The sequence below is a fragment of the Coregonus clupeaformis genome, chromosome 7 (genome assembly GCF_020615455.1).
Source record: "Coregonus clupeaformis isolate EN_2021a chromosome 7, ASM2061545v1, whole genome shotgun sequence".
NCBI classification, from domain to species: Eukaryota; Metazoa; Chordata; class Actinopteri; order Salmoniformes; family Salmonidae; genus Coregonus; species Coregonus clupeaformis.
Window position 1 is genome coordinate 3,053 of NC_059198.1, and position 17,229 is coordinate 20,281.

General features: G+C 45.8%; 1 protein-coding gene across 2 annotated transcripts; it reads left to right on the plus strand.

Annotated features, from left to right (window-relative positions):
• Positions 1 to 7,118: 7,118 nt before the first annotated feature.
• LOC123491180 (metalloproteinase inhibitor 2-like) lies at positions 7,119 to 17,229 on the plus strand. 2 transcript variants are annotated; one of them, XM_045221034.1, is made up of 5 exons: positions 7,119 to 7,381; positions 13,131 to 13,204; positions 14,043 to 14,145; positions 16,630 to 16,751; positions 16,931 to 17,229. In XM_045221034.1, the coding sequence occupies exons 1-5, from the start codon at positions 7,252 to 7,254 to the stop codon at positions 17,060 to 17,062; spliced, it is 561 nt and encodes a 186-aa protein (XP_045076969.1). In that variant the 5' UTR covers positions 7,119 to 7,251; the 3' UTR covers positions 17,063 to 17,229. The 2 variants fall into 2 exon arrangements, with proteins under 2 accessions (XP_045076969.1, XP_045076970.1); XM_045221035.1 differs by lacking the exon at positions 7,119 to 7,381 and adding an exon at positions 11,284 to 11,598.

Consider the following 17,229-nt stretch of genomic DNA (forward strand, 5'->3'; position numbering starts at 1 on the left):
AAACCTACCCACATCCTGGTTGACACGTTCTACCTGCCCGTTACTCTCCGGGTGGTACCTGAGGTAAGGCTAACCGAGACCCCCAAACGCTCCATGAACGCTCTCCAAACACGAGAGGTAAACTGGGGACCTCGATCAGACACTATATCCTCGGGTACCCCATAATGCCGGAAGACATGGGTAAATAGGGCCTCAGCGGTCTGTAGGGCAGTAGGAAGACCCGCCATAGGGAGAAGACGACAGGCCTTAGAGAACCGGTCCACAACGACCAGGATGGTGGTATTCCCCTGAGAGAGGGGAAGGTCTGTCACAAAATCCACCGAGAGGTGGGACCATGGTCGTTGTGGAACGGGCAGGGGTTGTAACTTACCCCTGGGCAGATGTCGGGGCGCCTTACACTGGGCACACACCGAGCAGGAGGAGACATAAACCCTCACATCCCTAGCCAAAGTGGGCCACCAGTATTTAGTGCTGAGGCAATGCACCGTCCGGCCGATACCCGGATGTCCAGAGGAGGGTGACGTGTAGCCCAGTAAATGAGTCGATCCCGAATCTCGCGCGGAACGTACTTCCGACCCTCAGGACACTGTGGAGGGCTGGGGTCGGTACGCAACGCTTCGCTCGATTTCGGCATCGACCTCCCACACCACCGGTGCCACTAGGCAAGACTCCGGTAGTATGGGAGTGGGCTCAACGGACCTCTCCTCCGTGTCATACCGCGGGACAGCGCATCTGCCTTACCATTCTGGGACCCAGGGATGTACGTGATTTTAAATACGAACCTGGTGAGAAACATACTCCATCGAGCCTGGCGAGGGTTCAGTCTCCTCGCTGCCCGGATGTACTCCAGGTTCCGATGGTCAGTCAAAATGAGGAAAGGGTGTTGAGCCCCCTCAAGCCAATGCCTCCACACCTTAAGGGCTTGAACTACAGCTAACAGCTCCCTGTCCCCAACGTCATAGTTACGCTCCGCCGGGCTGAGCTTCTTACTGTAAAAGGCACAGGGGCGGAGTTTAGGTGGCGTGCCGGACCGTTGAGAGAGAACGGCCCCTATACCAGCCTCAGACGCGTCTACCTCGACCTGAAAGGGTAATGCGGGATCCGGATGCGCTAGCACCGGAGCCGGCGTAAACAGGTCCTTCAGTCTCCTAAAGGCCCTGTCCGCATCGGCTGACCACTGCAGGCGCACCGACCCCCTTCAGAAGGGACGTGATGGGAGCTGCCACCTGTCCAAAACCCCGGATAAACCTCCGGTAGTAATTCGCAAAGCCCAAAAACTGCTGCACCTCTTTTACAGTAGTTGGGGTTTGCCAATTACGCACAGCGGACACACGATCCACCTCCATTCTCACCCCTGACGCGGACAACCGATAACCCAAAAAGGAGACCGACTCCTGGAAAAACAGACATTTCTCTGCCTTGACATATAGGTCGTGCTCCAACAGCCTCCTCAATACACGCCGCACCAGGGTTATATGCTCGGCTCGGGTAGACGAGTACACCAGAATGTCATCAATGTATACGACCACCCCTTGTCCCTGCATATCCCGGAAAATGTTATCTACGAAGGATTGGAAGACTGATGGAGCATTCATCAACCCATATGGCATGACGAGATATTCAAAATGACCAGACGTGGTACTAAACGCTGTCTTCCATTCGTCACCCTCCCTAATGCGCACCAAGTTATACGCGCTCCTGAGATCCAGTTTTGTGAAAAACCGCGCTCCATGCAATGACTCCGTCATGGTCGCAATCAGAGGGTGTGGATAACTGTATTTCACAGTAATCTGATTGAGACCACGGTAATCAATGCACGGGCGCAACCCTCCATCTCTCTTTTTCACAAAAAAGAAGCTCGAGGAGGCGGGAGAAGTGGAGGGCCGAATGTATCCCTGTCTCAAAGATTCGGCTATATAAGTCTCCATAGCTTTCCTCTCCTCTTGAGACAAAGGATACACATGGCTCCGTGGGAGCGCTGCTCCTGCCTGAGATCAATCGCACAATCCCCCTGTCTATGACGAGGCAACTGCGTCGCCCTAGTTTTACTAAACACGAGTGCTAAATCCCCATATTCAGGCGGAATGTGCAGTGCGGGCACTTGGTTTGGACTTTCCACCGAAGTCGCCCCACGGAAACACCCAGACATCGCCCCTCGCACTGAGCAGACCACCCATCGAGAGCCCTCTGTTGCCACGAAATAGCAGGGTTATGGGTGCTTAACCAGGGGAATCCCCAGCACCACTGGGTACGCAGGAGAGTCGATCAGATACAACTGTATAGTCTCCTCATGACCCCCCTGCGCACACATCCGAAGTGGCGCTGTGATCTCCCTGATCAACCCCGACCCCAACGGACTGCTGTCTAAGGCATGAACGGGAAAAGGTTGGTCAACAGGTAGGAGAGGGATCCCTAACTCAAAACAAAACTTACGATCAACAAAATTCCCAGCTGCGCCTGAATCTACTAGCGCCTTATGCTGGGAATGAGGTGCAACCTGTGGAAAACAAACAGGTATACAAAAGTGTGCAACAGAAAGCTCTGGGTAAGTGGGACGTCTACTCACCTGGGAGGCCCCCAGTGCGTGACCTGTTGTCGTTACTCCCGGAGAACCCTCCCCAGCACCTGGCCGTAGTGTGCCCTCCACGACCGCACTTGGTGCAGGAGACAGGCCCCCTCGGGCTCTTCCTACTCCGTTCTCTAGCGCCGCACCCCCGAGCTCCATAGGGCTCGGCTCGGAGGTGCCGGAGGGCGGAATGGACGGACTCCCCTCGGGACGTCCCACGGGTGGCCAGCAGGGTGTCCAGACGGATGGACATATCGACCAACTGGTCGAAGGTAAGATGGGTATCCCTGCAGGCCAACTCACGTTGAACGTCCTCTCGTAGGCTACATCGAAAATGGTCGATGAGAGCCCGTTCATTCCACCCTGCATCCGCCGCTAGAGTCCGGTACTCTAGAGCGAACACCTGAGCGCTCCTCCTCCCCTGTCTCAAATGGACCAGACGCTCCCCCGCCGCTTTGCCCTCAGGTGGATGGTCGAACACGGCCTTGAATCGGCGGGAGAACTCGGCGTAGGTAATGGTGTTGGCGTCCATCTTCCTCCACTCGGCGTTAGCCCACTCCAACGCCTTGCCCGTGAGACAGGAGATGAGGGCGGAAACGCTCTCGTATCCCGAGGGCACCGGGTGTACAGTGGCCAGGTAGAGCTCTACCTGCAGGAGGAACCCCTGACACCCGGCAGCTGTTCCGTCATACGCCCTCGGGAGCGAGAGCCGAATCCCCCTGGGTTCCGAACCTGGGACTGGTGGACCGACCGATGGGATGGACAGGGTAGGTGGAGGTGTGGGTACACTGCTGGCCTCCCATCGGTGCATGATGTTGATTACCTCCTGTAGAGCGGTCTCCAGGTGTCGGATCTGGTCCTCTTGCCCACGGAGATGCTCCTCGAGCGACACAGGCGTCACTGCCGATCCTGCTGATTCCATTATAGTGGTGTGTGATTCTGTCAAGGCGTGCTGAAGGTGGGTGTGGTGTAGGAATCATGCGCAGGACACAGAGGCTCAGTCCAAAGGCTTTAGTGCAATAAATATATATCCAACCGAAGCAAAATAAGCCCAAAGGCAAAATGCACGACGCACACAGGTGACAAAACGAATGACGCACAAACATGTGCAAACAACCCTCTCAAACACTGGAGGGAAAATGTAGCTCCAAAACACGAAACAGTAGTACAATCACACACAACGACAAGCACACACAACGAGAACTAAATAGGGCACTAACGAGGACTAACAAGACACAGGTGTACAACATCCAGACAAAACCAATCGAACATGAAACATAGATCGGTGGCAGCTAGTACTCCGGGGACGACGACCGCCGAAGCCTGCCCGAACCAGGAGGAGGAGCAGCCTCGGCCGAAACCGTGACATTGTGTCAGAGCCATACATGCCCTTCCCTATAAGCTTGCTGAAAGTCAGTTGTTCATTTGTTTACTGTGAAATAGCATTGTATCTGGTCAAAGACAATTTAATCAAAAAGTTTACTAAGGGTCTGTAGCAGGCTGATTGAACCAGTAAAGGGTGCTTTACTATCCTTGGGTAGCAGAATTACTTTTGCTTCCCTACAGGCCTGAGGGTACACTCTTTCCTGCAGGCTTAGATTGAAGAGATGGCAAATAGGAGTGACAATATAGTCCTCTACCATCCTCAGTAATTTTACATGCAAGTTGTCAGTAGCAGGTGGTTTGACATTATTGTGGTTTGTCATTTTTGTTCACCTATTCCACACTCACTTCACAGAGTTCAAATTACAATGCTTATCTTTCATAATTTGGTCAGTTATACATGGATATGAAAGGAGTATCTCAGTTTCAATGTCCCACCTTTGAGAGAAGAAGCCTTGTGAGGTATCAGTCAGTCACATGCAGGAACCAACGTTAATAATGAATCATGTAAATCATGCTTATGTGACTTGTTTGTGTAGCAGTATATAAGGACTGAACGGGAACGTCCTTGTCAGAGTTTTCATCAAGCTTGGATTGAGTTTGTGAACCTCTCCGGCCATGATAATAAAGAGTGGTTCATTTAATATTGACCTCAGGTGTCCCTGGTGTTGATTTTCCACCACACCATGCAAAGGAAAACAGATATCTCTAGTTTAAACACAGATTTTTATGGGGATTTTTGTATTATGCTAATTCGATTTCTGTGGGGCGTGGACATCGACTCTAACTTTTTTTTTAAAGGTGTAGGCTGCTACAAGATGTGTGCCACACCCAACCGGCGTGACCTGTGATTTCCGTGAATCTGATTGGTCAAAGAGGTGACTAGGCAAGTTGAGCTAGGCAAGTTGAGCCTGCTCTGTGGTTGTCCCATTAGGCAGAGGATTTTGAATTTTGAATTGAACTGAATACAACCAAATTGTAAATAATTCCACAAAATACGTTTTTTTTTACCTGCTACACTGGAAGTGTAACTTTTAGTCAGGGCGAGCAGAGTGTGAGCCACTTTATCCTATTACTCCAGCTGAGATACACTATATAGCGGGAACTCGCTTAGCCGTGCTAGCTTCACCCTCATGTGGGTGCTAACAAGCTAACAAGCATGCTAAGTAGTGCTAGGTATCAACAGCCATTGTCATCCAATCCAGTAGGGGTTGGAAGTTCTGGTGAGGTTTGATTGGTTACTCGCGAGCGATATCACCAAAGATTTGCTTGATGATCAGCTTTGCCCAACATCAGTCCCACCTTGTTCAGCTCCCTCTCCCATGCTTGCATCTCCCAACGGTCTGTAGTGTATACACACCGTCAGATGTGAACTGCATGTTGAAATCACGCCCTGTCAAACTGCAGCAACCTTGCTCATATTAATTATATTTTAAAACTAGACTAACAGGGGGGTTTCTGTTACACATACACAGAGACAACTGTGATTAGACAATAACTAACAGGGCTGAGCTTGCTTTATGCAGGGTTGCATCATGTATGTATTTGTACTCCTGAACTCAGGTTCGTTGGCTGCCCACTAATTGTCCACACCTGATCTTAATGAGTGCTTGTTTCCTTTGAAATGGGTCTGTTTGAATAGACTAAAATTGACAACTTTGTATGACTTTAAAAAAACAGCATGCTAGCTCCATCCTGGTGGCACAGTGGACTAATTCCATGGATAGAGAACAGAAGATGCCATAACAAAAAAATGTATGCTGAAGCAAATGAATTTCCATGTGTCCTATCTTTGCTTGGAGTTGAAAACAGTCAAATCAAACTAAGCTAGCAGTATTATTAAAAGTCTTATTTGAAACATGTTCTCAGAATGTTATTTAATTACCTTCAAATAGCCTATAATTTCTGTTATCAGAACATTAATAACACCTCCCAGGAAAACTTTCAGGGAACCATAGTAAAACGTTCTCAAAACCTTTCTGCAACCTAAAAATGAAAGTTCCCAGAACAGGTCAAATTTTCACTTTCGGTCTCAGAATGTTTAAAAAACGGTATGTTTAACCAGTCAGGAAATTGATGACTTTGTTCCCAGAACCAATGGGAAACCAAAAACGTGCGTTCCCACAACTTCCAAGGCTGTGCTAGCTGGGAGGCTTTCAAAAGGCAGAAATACAACCAATCAGAAAAACAGATTGTAATTTTGGTGTGCATAGAATGGGGTCATGAGTGCATTCAAATGTGTGTTATGCAGCTAATTTCCTTCACAATACGACACAGATAGGCTCATTCTGTTCAGGAAAGCCCAGGGTATAACGCATGTCATCCTTGTACCAGTGGATCAAAAATAGAGATCATAAACATTGATACTGTAAATTGCATCAGTTTTCAAATATAAATTTGAAATGTGAAGTGCACATTTGAACTCACGGGTGTGTGGTTTGCTTGTAATGACATCAAAGTGGTATTTATTATAATCCTTAATGTCCCATCTTTCATAACACATCGACTCCTCTTGATTTATAATATTTCCCTCACTCAGACAACAACAAATGTGCAAAAATAGCCCAATTAGAGGGAGGGATGGCGTTATCTTCTTGTCTCGTGCGGTATTCAAAGTTTGTAATGGCTGTCAGTCAAAACCACTACCGGCACTGTGAAGTGGAGAACCTGAGCTCTTACGTTATGAATAGCGTGTTACTGTACAGCCACTGCGTTCAAATTTAGTTAAATAAAGGTTAAATAAATAAATGAAAAATAGGCGCTTATCAATAAAAAAATCTGCCATTTTCAACTCATATAGGGGATGACTGGGGCAAGTGAACCGAGCAGTTGGGCAAATTGAGTCTGCTCTAAAATTTCCCCAGGTGTTTTAATTTGTATATTTTTTTAGCTGAAAATAACAAAACTATTTTCAGTTAAAGCCTACTGGAAGAAATTCCAGTAGGCTTAGCCTAAAACTGATATTTCTGTTTCATCCCCAATTCATGGCATTTATGGCAGCCGGGCATATTGAGCCAGGTCTGTGGTTGTCGGTTAGGCAGATTGTTTTTTTAATTGAATGGTTCTGAAAGAGTTCTGGATTAATATAATGCTCAGCCTACCACTGGCTTGGTTCTGACTGGAGGAGGAGCTCACAGCCTGCAATAAAAAGCGGCTGATTACATTGAGGGGAAACATTTCTAAGAGGTATCCGTCGGTCTGGGAACAGTCTTGTAGGGAAATACGTTCTAGTGTAGTTAAGCCTCACACTTTCATTAGTCGGATCCTTTTGTGATATTTGGTGAACCATAATTCGTTTAAAAATGACTTGGTCTGTAAGCAGTTGTTTCATTACTCTGTTCGTTTTGTTCCTTTGGCGGGTGGAAGACATCGCAGAAGCTTGCAAATGCTCCCCTCCGCATCCTCAACAGGCTTTTTGTAATGCAGATGTCGGTAAGGCAATTTTGGCAACATTTGACTTTTCAGCTTCTCTTCACATGTGAGCTACTATCAATACGCAACATGTTAACACTTCATGTATTAGCAGTAGTAGCATGCTCATTAAACCTATTATTTACATAATTTAAGTAGGCGACAGTAAAATGGGTACAGCCATGGCTCTCCAACCCTGTTCCTGGAGAGCCAACCTCCTGTAGGTTTTCAATCCAACCCCAGTTGCAACTAACCTGGTTCAGTTTATCAACCAGCTAATTATTAGATTGAGGTGCGCTAGAATAGGATTGGAATGTAAACCTACAGGATGGTAGCTCTCCAGGAACAGGGTTGAGAACCCTGCTACACTAAGTTGTTATATTTTGCTTTAGGCATAAACTGTCTGCAAATAAATTATTTGAGATGTATATGTGTGATTACAAAACAGTAAGGACATCTGCTCTTTCCATGACATGGACTGGCCAGGTGTAATTTATGATCCCTTACTGATGTCACCTGTTAAATCCACTTCAATCAGTGTAGAGGAAGGGGAGGAGACCGGTTAAAGAAGGCTGTTTAAACCTTGAGACAACTGAGACGGATTGTCTGTGTGCCATTCAGAGGGTGAATGGGCAAGACAAAATAGTTAAGTGCCGTTGAATGGGTTATGGTAGTATGTGCCATCAGAGGTATTTATTATAATCCTTAATGTCATGTTTTTCATAACACATCGACTCTTCTTGATTTACAGCATTTCCCTCACTCCGACAACCGCAAAAGTAGCCCAATCAAATCAAATCAAATCAAATCAAATTTTATTGGTCACATGCGCCGAATACAACAGGTGCAGACATTACAGTGAAATGCTTACTTACAGCCCTTAACCAACAGTGCATTTATTTTAAACAAAAAAGTAAGAATAAAACAACAACAAAAAAGTGTTGAGAAAAAAGAGCAGAAGTAAAAATAAAGTGACAGTAGGGAGGCTATATATACAATAGAATAAAGTGACAGTAGGGAGGCTATATATACAGGGGGGTACCGTTGCATAGTCAATGTGCGGGGGCACCGGCTAGTTGAGGTAGTTGAGGTAATATGTACATGTGGGTAGAGTTAAAGTGACTATGCATAAATACTTAACAGAGTAGCAGCAGCGTAAAAAGTATGGGGTGGGGGGCAGTGCAAATAGTCCGGGTAGCCATGATTAGCTGTTCAGGAGTCTTATGGCTTGGGGGTAGAAGCTGTTGAGAAGTCTTTTGGACCTAGACTTGGCACTCCGGTACCGCTTGCCGTGCGGTAGCAGAGAGAACAGTCTATGACTAGGGTGACTGGAGTCTTTGACAATTTTGAGGGCCTTCCTCTGACACCGCCTGGTATAGAGGTCCTGGATGGCAGGGAGCTTTGCCCCTGTGATGTACTGGGCCGTACGCACTACCCTCTGTAGTGCCTTGCGGTCAGAGGCCAAGCAGTTGCCATACCAGGCGGTGATGCAACCAGTCAGGATGCTCTCGATGGTGCAGCTGTAGAATTTTTTGAGGATCTGAGGACCCATGCCAAATCTTTTTAGTCTCCTGAGGGGGAATAGGCTTTGTCGTGCCCTCTTCATGACTGTCTTGGTGTGTTTGGACCATGATAGTTCGTTGGTGATGTGGACACCAAGGAACTTGAAGCTCTCAACCTGTTCCACTACAGCCCCGTCGATGAGAATGGGGGCGTGCTCAGTCCTCTTTTTTTTCCTGTAGTCCACAATCATCTCCTTTGTCTTGGTCACGTTGAGGGAGAGGTTGTTGTCCTGGCACCACACGGCCAGATCTCTGACCTCCTCCCTATAGGCTGTCTCATCGTTGTCGGTGATCAGGCCTACCACTGTTGTGTCGTCGGCAGACTTAATGATGGTGTTGGAGTCGTGCCTGGCCATGCAGTCATGGGTGAACAGAGAGTACAGGAGGGGACTGAGCACGCACCCCCTGAGGGGCCCCCCGTGTTGAGGATCAGTGTGGCAGATGTGTTGTTACCTACCCTTACCACCTGGGGGCGGCCCGTCAGGAAGTCCAGGATCCAGTTGCAGAGGGAGGTGTTTAGTCCCAGGATCCTTAGTTTAGTGATGAGCTTTGAGGGCACTATGGTGTTGAATGCTGAGCTGTAGTCAATGAATAGCATTCTCACGTAGGTGTTCCTCTTGTCCAGGTGGGAAAGGGCAGTGTGGAGTGCGATAGAGATTGCATCATCTGTGGATCTGTTGGGACGGTATGCAAATTGGAGTGGGTCTAGGGTTTCTGGGATTATGCTGTTGATGTGAGCCATGACCAGTCTTTCAAAGCACTTCATGGCTACAGACGTCAGTGCCACGGGTCGGTAGTCATTTAGGCAGGTTATCTTAGAGTTCTTGGGCACGGGGACTATGGTGGTCTGCTTGAAACATGTTGGTATTACAGACTCAGTCAGGGACATGTTGAAAATGTCAGTGAAGACACTTGCCAGTTGGTCAGCACATGCTCGGAGTACACGTCCTGGTAATCCGTCTGGCCCTGCGGCCTTGTGAATGTTGACCTGCTTAAAAGTCTTACTCACATCGGCTACGGAGAGCGTGATCACATAGTCGTCCGGAACAGCTGGTGCTCTCATGCATGCTTCAGTGTTGCTTGCCTCGAAGCGAGCATAGAAGTGGTTTAGCTCTCGTCTGGTAGGCTTGTGTCACTGGGCAGCTCGCGGCTGTGCTTCCCTTTGTAGTCTGTAATAGTTTTCAAGCCCTGCCACATCCGACGAGCGTCAGAGCCAGTGTAGTATGATTCAATCTTAGACCTGTATTGACTCTTTGCCTGTTTGATGGTTCGTCGGAGGTCATAGCGGGATTTCTTATAAGCGTCCGGGTTAGAGTCCCGTTCCTTGAAAGCGGCAGCTCTACCCTTTAGCTCAGTGCGGATGTTTCCTGTAATCCATGGCTTCTGGTTGGGGTATGTACGTACGGTCACTGTGGGGACGACATCATCGATGCACTTATTGATGAAGCCAGTGACTGATGTGGTGTACTCCTCAATGCTGTCTGAAGAATCCCGGAACATGTTCCAGTCTGTGCTAGCAAAACAGTCCTGTAGCTTAGCATCTGCGTCATCTGACCACTTTTTTATTAGCCGAATCACTGGTGCTTCCTGCTTCAGTTTTTGCTTATAAGCAGGAATCAGGAGGATAGAGTTATGGTCAGATTTGCCAAATGGAGGGCGAGGGAGAGCTTTGTATGCGTCTCTATATGCGTCTTTCAATTAGAGGGAGGGATGGGGTTATCATCTTGTCTCGTGCGGTGTTCAAGTTTATAATGGCTGTCAGTCAAAACCCCTACCAGCACTGTGAAGTGGAAAACCTGAGCTCTTACATTATAACGTAAGAGCTCATTGAAAACGCAGTGGATGTACAGTAACATGCTATATGTATAAACGCAGTGGATGTACAGTAACATGCTATATGTATATCCACTGCGTTTTCAATGTAGGCGCTTATCAATAACAAAATCTGCCATTTTCAACTCGTATACGGGATGACAGGGGCTGTGAGTGGAAAGGGCTACGGGTTCTTTATTGCCTACGGCAAGTGAACTGAGCAATTGGGCAAGTTGAGCCTGCTCTAAAGTTTACCGTGGTGGTTTAAAAAAAGCCTGAAATAAACAAAACTAAGGAATTCCAGTAGGCGTAGCCTAACACTGATCTTTCTGTTTCATACCCATTGTTTAAGTGAAAGATGGACAATTTATGGAAGCAGGGCATGCCGCTGTGTTGTGCCATTAGGCAGTGGATTTTTTTTTTTACTGCGTGGCTGAGATTCTGGATTAATAAAATGCTCAGCCTACCACTGGCTTGGTTCTGACTGGGGGAGGAGCTCACAGCCTACAATAAAATGCGGCTGAAATTCGTTCGAGTGTAGTTTACACATCACCCTTGCATTAGTCGTATCCTTTTGCGATATTTGGCAAACCACTCGACCACGACCACGACCATATTAAAAACTTGGGACTAAAGATTTCTGTCTTTAGCTCTCGTTGGTTAAACATTTTTCCTCACTCGATAGATGTATATATTTTTCCATTGAGCCGAGAGTAGAATAATTCATTTCTAAAATGACATGGTCCGCAAGCAGTTGTTTCTTTACTCTGTTCGTGCTGTACCTTTGGCGGGTTGGAGACATCGCAGAAGCTTGCAAATGCCGCACTCCGCATCCTCAACAGGCTTTTTGCAACGCAGACGTCGGTAAGGCAATTTTGGCAAGATTTGACTTTTTAACTTCTCCACATGTTGAGTTACTACTGTCTCAGTATGCAACATGCTAACACTTTATGAATTGTCTGTGGTCGTTGTAATAATAATAATTTGGACATTGTCATTAAGCCTATATTTACATTCTCACACAATTATTTACATAAGTAGACAACAGTAAGATGGGCTACAGCCAGGGCTCTCCAACCCTGTTCCTGAAGGTCTTCAATCCAACCCGTTGTAACTAACCTGATTCAGTTGATCAACAAGGTCATTATTAGATTCAGGTGCGCTAGAATAGGATGGAATGTAAACCTACAGGACGGTAGCTCTCCAGGAACAGGGTTGAGAACTCTGCTACACTAAGTGTTATATTTTGCTTTTGGCAAAAACAGTATGCCTACAGATGTATTATTTGTCCAAAAGCTAAATGAGATAGATAGCTACTGTGTACAAAACATTTAAAGGCCACCTGCTCTTTCCATGACATAGACTGGCCAGGTGAAAGCTATGATCCTTTATTGATGTCACTTGTTAAATCCACTTAAATCAGTGTAGATTAAGCGGAGACAGGTTAAAGAAGGCTGTTTAAACCTTGAGACATGGATTGTGTGTGTTAATATTGTCTTACATTTAGCCCAAGGTATTGTTGTAGTGTAGACTATTGAAATAAAATATTGGTAGGCTATATCACTTATTTTTGACAGGTTCTGTTTCATTATATTAAGAGGGATGGCCTGCTTTATGTACAACATACCGGTAATAACGAGGGAACGGTGGAGGGTGGAATAGTCTCTCCTATTTCCTGTCACATTCATCCTCTATTGCAAGTGTCAGACTCATTCCACGCAGGGCCGAGTGTCTGCGGCTCTTTGCTGCACCGTTGTTCTATGATATCATGGCGTTCAGCAAACAATCGTGTAAGTGCATGCCGCCACCTATTGTGCTGGAATGTACTATCAATCATTATCTGCCCTTTTCTGTAGTACCATGAAAACCAAATAAATACCTAACTTCTACCACCCCCTCCCCCCAAAACCCCTCCACAACCCCATTAAACTTAATCTACATCATGCTGAAACACTCCACCTGTAGGATTGTTCAGCATGTCAAAAACCATTTCAACAGTAACATCTGTTACACCCAATATCTCTTTTGCCATCTCCACATTAACCTTCAACCTGACATTTCTGATTTCCACAACCTGAGTCGTATTGATAACCTTATCAATAAAAGCTATGAAGTCAACTTTATTCATTATCAAAGTGTCCTTACACACCGCACATTCATGAGCACAAGATGTTTTGCCTGTGTGTATTCTGGTTATGTTTTTTCCCCAAAGATTGCTGACTAGCTTCCTCCTGTGTCGGCTCAGGAGCCTCAGAGCAGGCCAGGCACATTCCTTTCTGATTACAGCTGAGGCGCTCATATGCCTCTCCTATGCGTAACAATGTTAAACCATCAGTGTGACTGACCAGTATAGAGGAGTTCAATAACGTTAGTTAAACCATGTTTCTCTTTTCTAGTGATCAGGGCAAAGGTGGTTGGAGTGAAACTTGTGTCTGGTAACATCCTCAAGTATGACATCCAACAGATCAAGGTATGATCAGCCTTTTTATTAAGTGGTTGTTCCTTCCTGCACTGAAATGTTGAAGCCCCCTGAACCCCAGTCTGACAGCTGGTCCCAATTCGCTCCCTTAGCTCCAACCCTTCAATGTTTGCAGATCTGGGTAGGTATAAACAGTGTAGTTGTGGCGCATCCACCGTACTGGTCCTAGACTATGGTGACATCCTCTATATGAACTCAGCTGCCCCTTCAATAAAGCCATTAGATGCAGTTTATCAAGGCTTTATTACGGGTGACTGGTTTAGTACTCATCACTACATTCTCTACCAGATAGTTGGTTGGCGCTATTTGATGTCACAGGTTCTTTTACGAAGCCCTTTTACAAAAACTCCCACTGTACCTTACATCATTACTATCCTTTCGACACATGAGTTACCACACCTGGTCTCAGGGATGGCTAACTCTGGAAATTCCTTTGGTCTCTGAGTTAGGTAAACCAGCTTTTTTTTTGCACTGTATTTGTAGAACAAGCTTCAACATTTTCTAAACGTTGGATGTTTTGGTGCCTCTAGATCAATTCAGGAAACTGACTGAGGACCTTATTACAGATTATTTTTTATGACTTTATGCTTGCGTTTTGTGTGTTTCTGTAATTCAGGGCTCATCTGTAAAATAGACCTTGATTAAATAAAGTATTGCTTCCACTTTACAGATCTGGAAACATCAAAGGGCTTTAGACTGAGGGGATGGGGTATAAGAAGGGAATTAGTAAAGACTGACAGTGCCTGAGCGCTGCAGTCAGTGAGGTTCAAAACTGTATATGTAGGTGTTTTGACAGATCCTTCTTTTTCTCCTCCTTGTGATTGGATAGATGTTCAAAGGTCCTGACCGGGTTATCCACGCCATCTTCACTGCATCCTCCCCAGCCGCATGCGGCGTGACTCTGGAAATCAACAAGGAGTATCTCTTCATAGGTGCAGTTCTCACTACGTTACCCAAGTTCCATTGCCAGCACTGGTTAACCCTATCAGTCCTGAGACCCCAGCAAAAATGTGCTTTTCATTTATCTGCATGTCCAGCCCTTACATTTAGCCTCACAGTAAATTGCTTTACCATTTTATTTTCAGGACAGCCAGGGCTACAAGTAAAACACAAAACAATTTGATATTAGTTTTATTGACAAATGTCAACAACAAAAAAATCCACCAAGTCAGAAACTTGAAAAGTACAGAAATGGTGTCCTCAGTGGGAATTAATATCCAACCAGTCAGTGACAACTGTTTGGTGTTTGTGACAGCAACTATGTAAGCGTATTAAAGATGGATCATTGGAAATCCGAGGACATATGTAGAATAACCCCTTACCTTCTAAGGACTCTTGTGATCTTCGTGGAGCAAAACGTGTTCATAGTCTCAGCTTTTCATAAATTGTTTTTAATAGTACTTCAAGCCATTTGGACTCTACAGACGTTTTTGTAAAAGACCCAGCCCTTGGCCCCTTTGGGATCTGCCCTTGTCCCACAAACCCCGCTCTAGCTCAGCTGCTGTTAATCACAAACTAATGGTTGGTACCAACATTTGCAGAAGTGGACTAATCCAAAAACTGAGCTTACTCAAGAAAGCCCACCTTGAATCGCATTTTGAAGTATGCAAAAAAAGCTCAACACTTGGGATTCTGTAGCTATGTGGCAAAAAGTTGTGGTCTGACAAAACTAAGATGTAACTTCTTGGCCTAAATGCAAAGCGTTACCCAACACTGCAAATCACCCAAAGAACACTATCCCTACTGTGAAGCATGGTGGTGGCAGCATCATGTTATGAGGATGTTTCTCATCATTGGGGATAGAAGGGAAAATGAATGGCACAGTGTACAAAAATAAATGCAACATGCATCAATTTCGAAGATTTTACTGAGTTACAGTTCATATGGAAATCCTAATTAGCCCCTAATCTATGGATTTAACATGATTGGGAATACAGATATGCATCTGTCGGTCACAGATCCCTTAAAAAAAAGTTAGGGGCATTGATCAGAGAACCAGTCAGTATCTGGTGTGACCATTTGCCTCATGCAGCACGACATTTCCTTTGCGTAGAGTTGATCAGGCTGGTGATTGTGGCCCGTGGAATGTTGTCCCACTCTTCAATGGCTGTGTGCAGTTGCTGGATATTGGCGGGAACTGGAACACTCTGTCGATCCAGAGCATTCCAAACATGCTCAATGGGTGACATGTCTGGTGAGTATGGAGGCCATTGAAGAACGGACATTTTCAGCTTCCAGGAGTTGTGTACAGATCCTTGCGACATGGGGCTGTGCATTATCATGCTGAAACATGAGGTGGTGGCAGATGAATGGCACAACAATGGGCTTCAGGATCTCGTCACGGTATCTCTGTGCATTCAAACTGCCATTGATTTAAAATGTAATTGTGTTTGTTTACAATGTTGACATCAGCAAACCGCTTGCCCACACGACGCCATCCACTTGATCTGCCATCTGCCCGGCACAGTTGAAACCGGGAATAATCCGTGAAGAGCACACTTCTCCAACTTGCCAGTTGCCATCGACGGTGAGCATTAGCCCACTGAAGTCTGTTAAGACACTGAACTGCAGTCACGTCAACCCTGATGAGGACAACGTGCACGCAGATTAACTTTTCGGAGACTGTTTCTGACAGTTTGTGCAGAAATTCTTCGGTTGTGCAATCCCAGGTGACTGGTTTCAATTCTCTAAAATGACGTTGGTGGCAGCTTATGGTAGAGAAATAAACATTATTCTCTGGCAACAGCTCTGGTTGACATTCCTGCAGTCATGCCAATTGCATGCTCCCTCAACTTGAGACATCTGTGGCATTGTGTTGTGACAAAACTACACATTTTAGTGGCCTTTTATTGTCCCCAGCACCTGCGTTCAAACAACTTCTTGATATGCCACACCTGTCAGGTGGATGGAATATCATATATTGGCCAAGGAGAAGTGCTCACGAACAGGGATGTAAACAAATTTGTGCACAATTTGAGAGCGACGCATTTTGTGCAAATGGAACATTTCTGGGGTCTATTTTTATTTCAGCACATGAAACATGGGCCCAAGACTTTACATGTTGCGTTTTTAATTTTGTTCAATGTAAATCCATGAAACTGAGGCACTGACACAACAAAATGTGAGAAGTTCAAGGAGCTTAGACTTTCTATAGGCACTGTAAAACGTTTACAACTAATCCATTACTTACTTATTATTAGTATGTACACTTATGATGAGATATCTGTGTTATGGGCTGCATCAGTATGTCTTTACGCTCCAGGGTGAAGTTTTCCCCCAGGGACGTAGGCCAATCCTAACCTTAACCATTAGTGGAATAAATGCTAAACTGAGCCGAGATCAGCGTCTAGGGTCCACTTTACCCTTCACCATGTTTTCCCTACAGCACTTTGACTCACTATCTCCTCTGTCTGTAGGCATGCTGGAGACTGGAAGGATGTACATAACACTGTGTGGCTATAATCTGCCCTGGGAGGACTTGAGTGCCGGACAAAAGAAGAACTTGAATCACCGCTACCAAAGTGGCTGCGATTGCAAGGTGTGATGGGAATTATAGTAATATTACTATACACCAGTTTTGTTTTAATATTTACATGGGACATTTTCTTAAAGGGAGTATACTACTCTGGTCACATTGGCAAAATGCATGAGCTAGAGTATTGTGGTAATGAGCAGTCAGTGATCTTGGGCTTTCTCTCTCCCTACTCCGATACACAGGTCATCCACTGCATTTCCCTCCCCTGTCCGACCAGTGCCACAGATGCATGCCTGTGGACAGACTGGGGGACTGACAATGGCCGTAACCTTGCCTGTATCAAGAGGAGAGATGGGACTTGTGAATGGAAGTAGTTCCTGGATATTGAAAACTCCTTAACTCTAAAGGCTATCCACTCACTGCTCGATGACTAAAGATGCCTGTAATTAATAAGATTAACAGAAAGCTGCAATTTGTTTTAAATGAACCAGAATTGCTTACTGGTAACTTCTACAAATGCAATAAAAACAAACTAATCAAA